Here is a 2,646-nt window from a genome sequence, read left to right on the forward strand (position 1 = left end):
AATAGCAACCCGGGTTACTCGGGTTTGGGCAGGCCGATTGAGACTGATTTCCTGCATAAGGACAGATAAGTTGGAATATTACAATACCTAATTATTAATATATTTAGACCGATATGTAAATTTAGACTTACGTACATACATGCCTAGTATCTGTACATCCAGTATATTACATATTATGTAACATATGCGCAATAGCATCCCTTTTTACATCTCCTTCCAAATCTACACCAAGTTCAAACTCATCGAAATTTACATGCATAGGTTCAATGGGTATTTCGTCTTCGTTATCAATGCAAATGTTATGTAACACACAACATGCAAGAATTATGAGAGGTATTAATTTTGTATTATATGCATAAACATATTTTAATTTTCGAAATCTGCCCAAAAACATACCAAACGCTCGTTCAATAACTACACGAGTTTTGGAATGTTTAGTATTATAAACTATTTGCCATTGTTGAAGATGGCCATTGTCACGATATGGTGTGAGCATACGATTAGTTAACGGATATGCTGCATCAGCAATTAAATAATAATAATTTTGGAAGTATCTTTGATCATCTTCTATTATTTCACGTTTAATATCGCTCATGTTCCAAACTCTGGAATCATGGACACTTCCACAAATGCCAGCAAACACATCTATAAATTTTAAGGAAGTATCACAGATTCCTTGCAAAAGAATAGAATAATAGCCTTTCCTGTTTATATAACTATGTGCATTTTCTGTGGGAGCACTAATCTGGATATGGCATCCATCAATGGCACCAATCACACCCGGTAAACCAGCTATATCTAAAAATTTTTGTTGAGAATTTTGCATTTGAACCGGGTTGGGCCATTTAATATAATTCTGTACATTTGCGGACAATGTTTCTGACACTTTTAAAACAGATCTCCATACAGAATCTTTGGATATACCAAATCGGTCTGCTATACTTCTGTAATTAATTGAAATATTAAAAAAATAATTTTCAATTGTTACAAATAAATGTTGTTACTTACCTATAAACTTCCTGATTACCAAAAAACCATAACGTCATTGCAATTTTCTTGTCGGGAGATATTATGTTAGGACCTCGATCCGAATACAATAACGGTCCAAAATCTTGAACCAGCAGTTCAAATGTTACTTTTTCTACACGAAAATGTGTTTTAAAATCTGGAAAACAAATATATTTTATTCATATTTACTAATTTTACGTGAAATTTACATATCATTCAGGTACTTTCATAAAATTTAGTTTTATTTTCAACAAGAAATCTAAATATACTGTCTTAACAATGTCTTATTATGAAATAATTATAAAATATTGTCTTATAAATAGAAATTTTCCTATATAATTATAATAACAGTTTTAATAACATAATAATTCAAAAACTTAATCACCGTTTAAAGAATATGTTCTAACAATATTTTCATAATAATTTGGAATTTTTAGTTCTCGAATTAATGGCAAAAACTCTTCTTCATATTGTTCATTAAAAAATAAATCCCATACATGTAGAAGATCCATTATTATTTCCTATGCGATTACATAATTAAGTTATTTATAATTATAGAATATTTAAAAAAAACATGAAAATGTATATGTATACGTATATGTATATGATATATATATTTATTATATACTATAAAAAATTTTGTATAAGAAAATAAATTACATTGACTTTTTAATACAGTACGCTTGGCAGATTATAAAGGCTCGTGACAAAGTCCAATATCTTGGTGGATAAGTCTGAAACAAAAGTATATATGTATGTACTATATATGTCATATACGTATTTATTATACATACTATTATCAAAATTTTATAAGAAAATAAAAATATTGACTTTGTAAATGGTACGCTTATGGGGGCCCGTGACTCAATCTTGGTAAGATAAATATAAGAAAAGATGTGTACGTGCGTGCGTGCGTGTGTGCGAGTGCGTGCAAAAACTTAACCCACAATAAATTATATTTTTATTAGGTTAGTATTTCCTGGATCAAAAAAACTCGTTACTTACTGTTAAATGCTAATTACTTATATTTAGTACGTATAACTTTGAACTTAAGCCTATGTTACAATCAAGTCTAAATTTACATATCGGTCTAAATATATTAATAATTAGGTATTGTAATATTCCAACTTACCTGTCCTTACGCAGGAAATCAGTCTCAATCGGCCTGCCCAAACCCGAGTAACCCGGGTTGCTATTAGAGACAGTTCGGGCAAGACATGAAATACATGAATCATTGAGAGGCGTACGCATGTCCGACCCAAACCTAACTCCGAGCGCTTCTTCGTAAGCACCCCATATGTGGCGACTAGCAGTTGCCCTTCTACACCACGACGTTGTTCATGGTCGTTGGTGGCGCTGTCCGAGCGGGACAGAATAAGTTAGTCGCAAGTCGTTACTCGCCTCGTGCACGTACAAGACCGGCCATCTTGTCGTGCCTCTGTGATCTCCAATAAAGCATATCTTTAAACTCAAAGCAAGTGAGTCATTATTACCGCCTTAGCCGAGAAACCAGCCTTCGGCATCGGAAGTACTGTGGCACTTCAGTCGGGGCTTCCGCATTTAATATAAGCCCACACATACAGTAAATATTATAACCTACACTAACCTAATGTACAAACATATGTGAATTTAATATTT

The 2,646-nt window shown here is 32.5% G+C and overlaps 1 protein-coding gene across 1 annotated transcript; it reads right to left on the reverse strand.

Annotated features, from left to right (window-relative positions):
* Positions 1–396: 396 nt before the first annotated feature.
* On the reverse strand, positions 397–2,434 carry LOC105566995 (putative nuclease HARBI1; the record flags this gene model as incomplete). Its single annotated transcript, XM_012021482.1, has 4 exons — positions 2,406–2,434; positions 2,141–2,364; positions 1,009–1,165; positions 397–944 (listed from the first exon to the last, which is right to left on the reverse strand). Coding segments are annotated over exons 1-4 (958 nt in total), but the record flags the coding sequence as incomplete, so codon positions are not given.
* Between the last annotated feature and the right edge of the window lie 212 nt (positions 2,435–2,646).

The sequence above is a fragment of the Vollenhovia emeryi genome, unplaced genomic scaffold (assembly GCF_000949405.1).
Source record: "Vollenhovia emeryi isolate VEMERY1.0 unplaced genomic scaffold, V.emery_V1.0 DF943020.1, whole genome shotgun sequence".
In the NCBI taxonomy this organism is placed as follows: Eukaryota; Metazoa; Arthropoda; class Insecta; order Hymenoptera; family Formicidae; genus Vollenhovia; species Vollenhovia emeryi.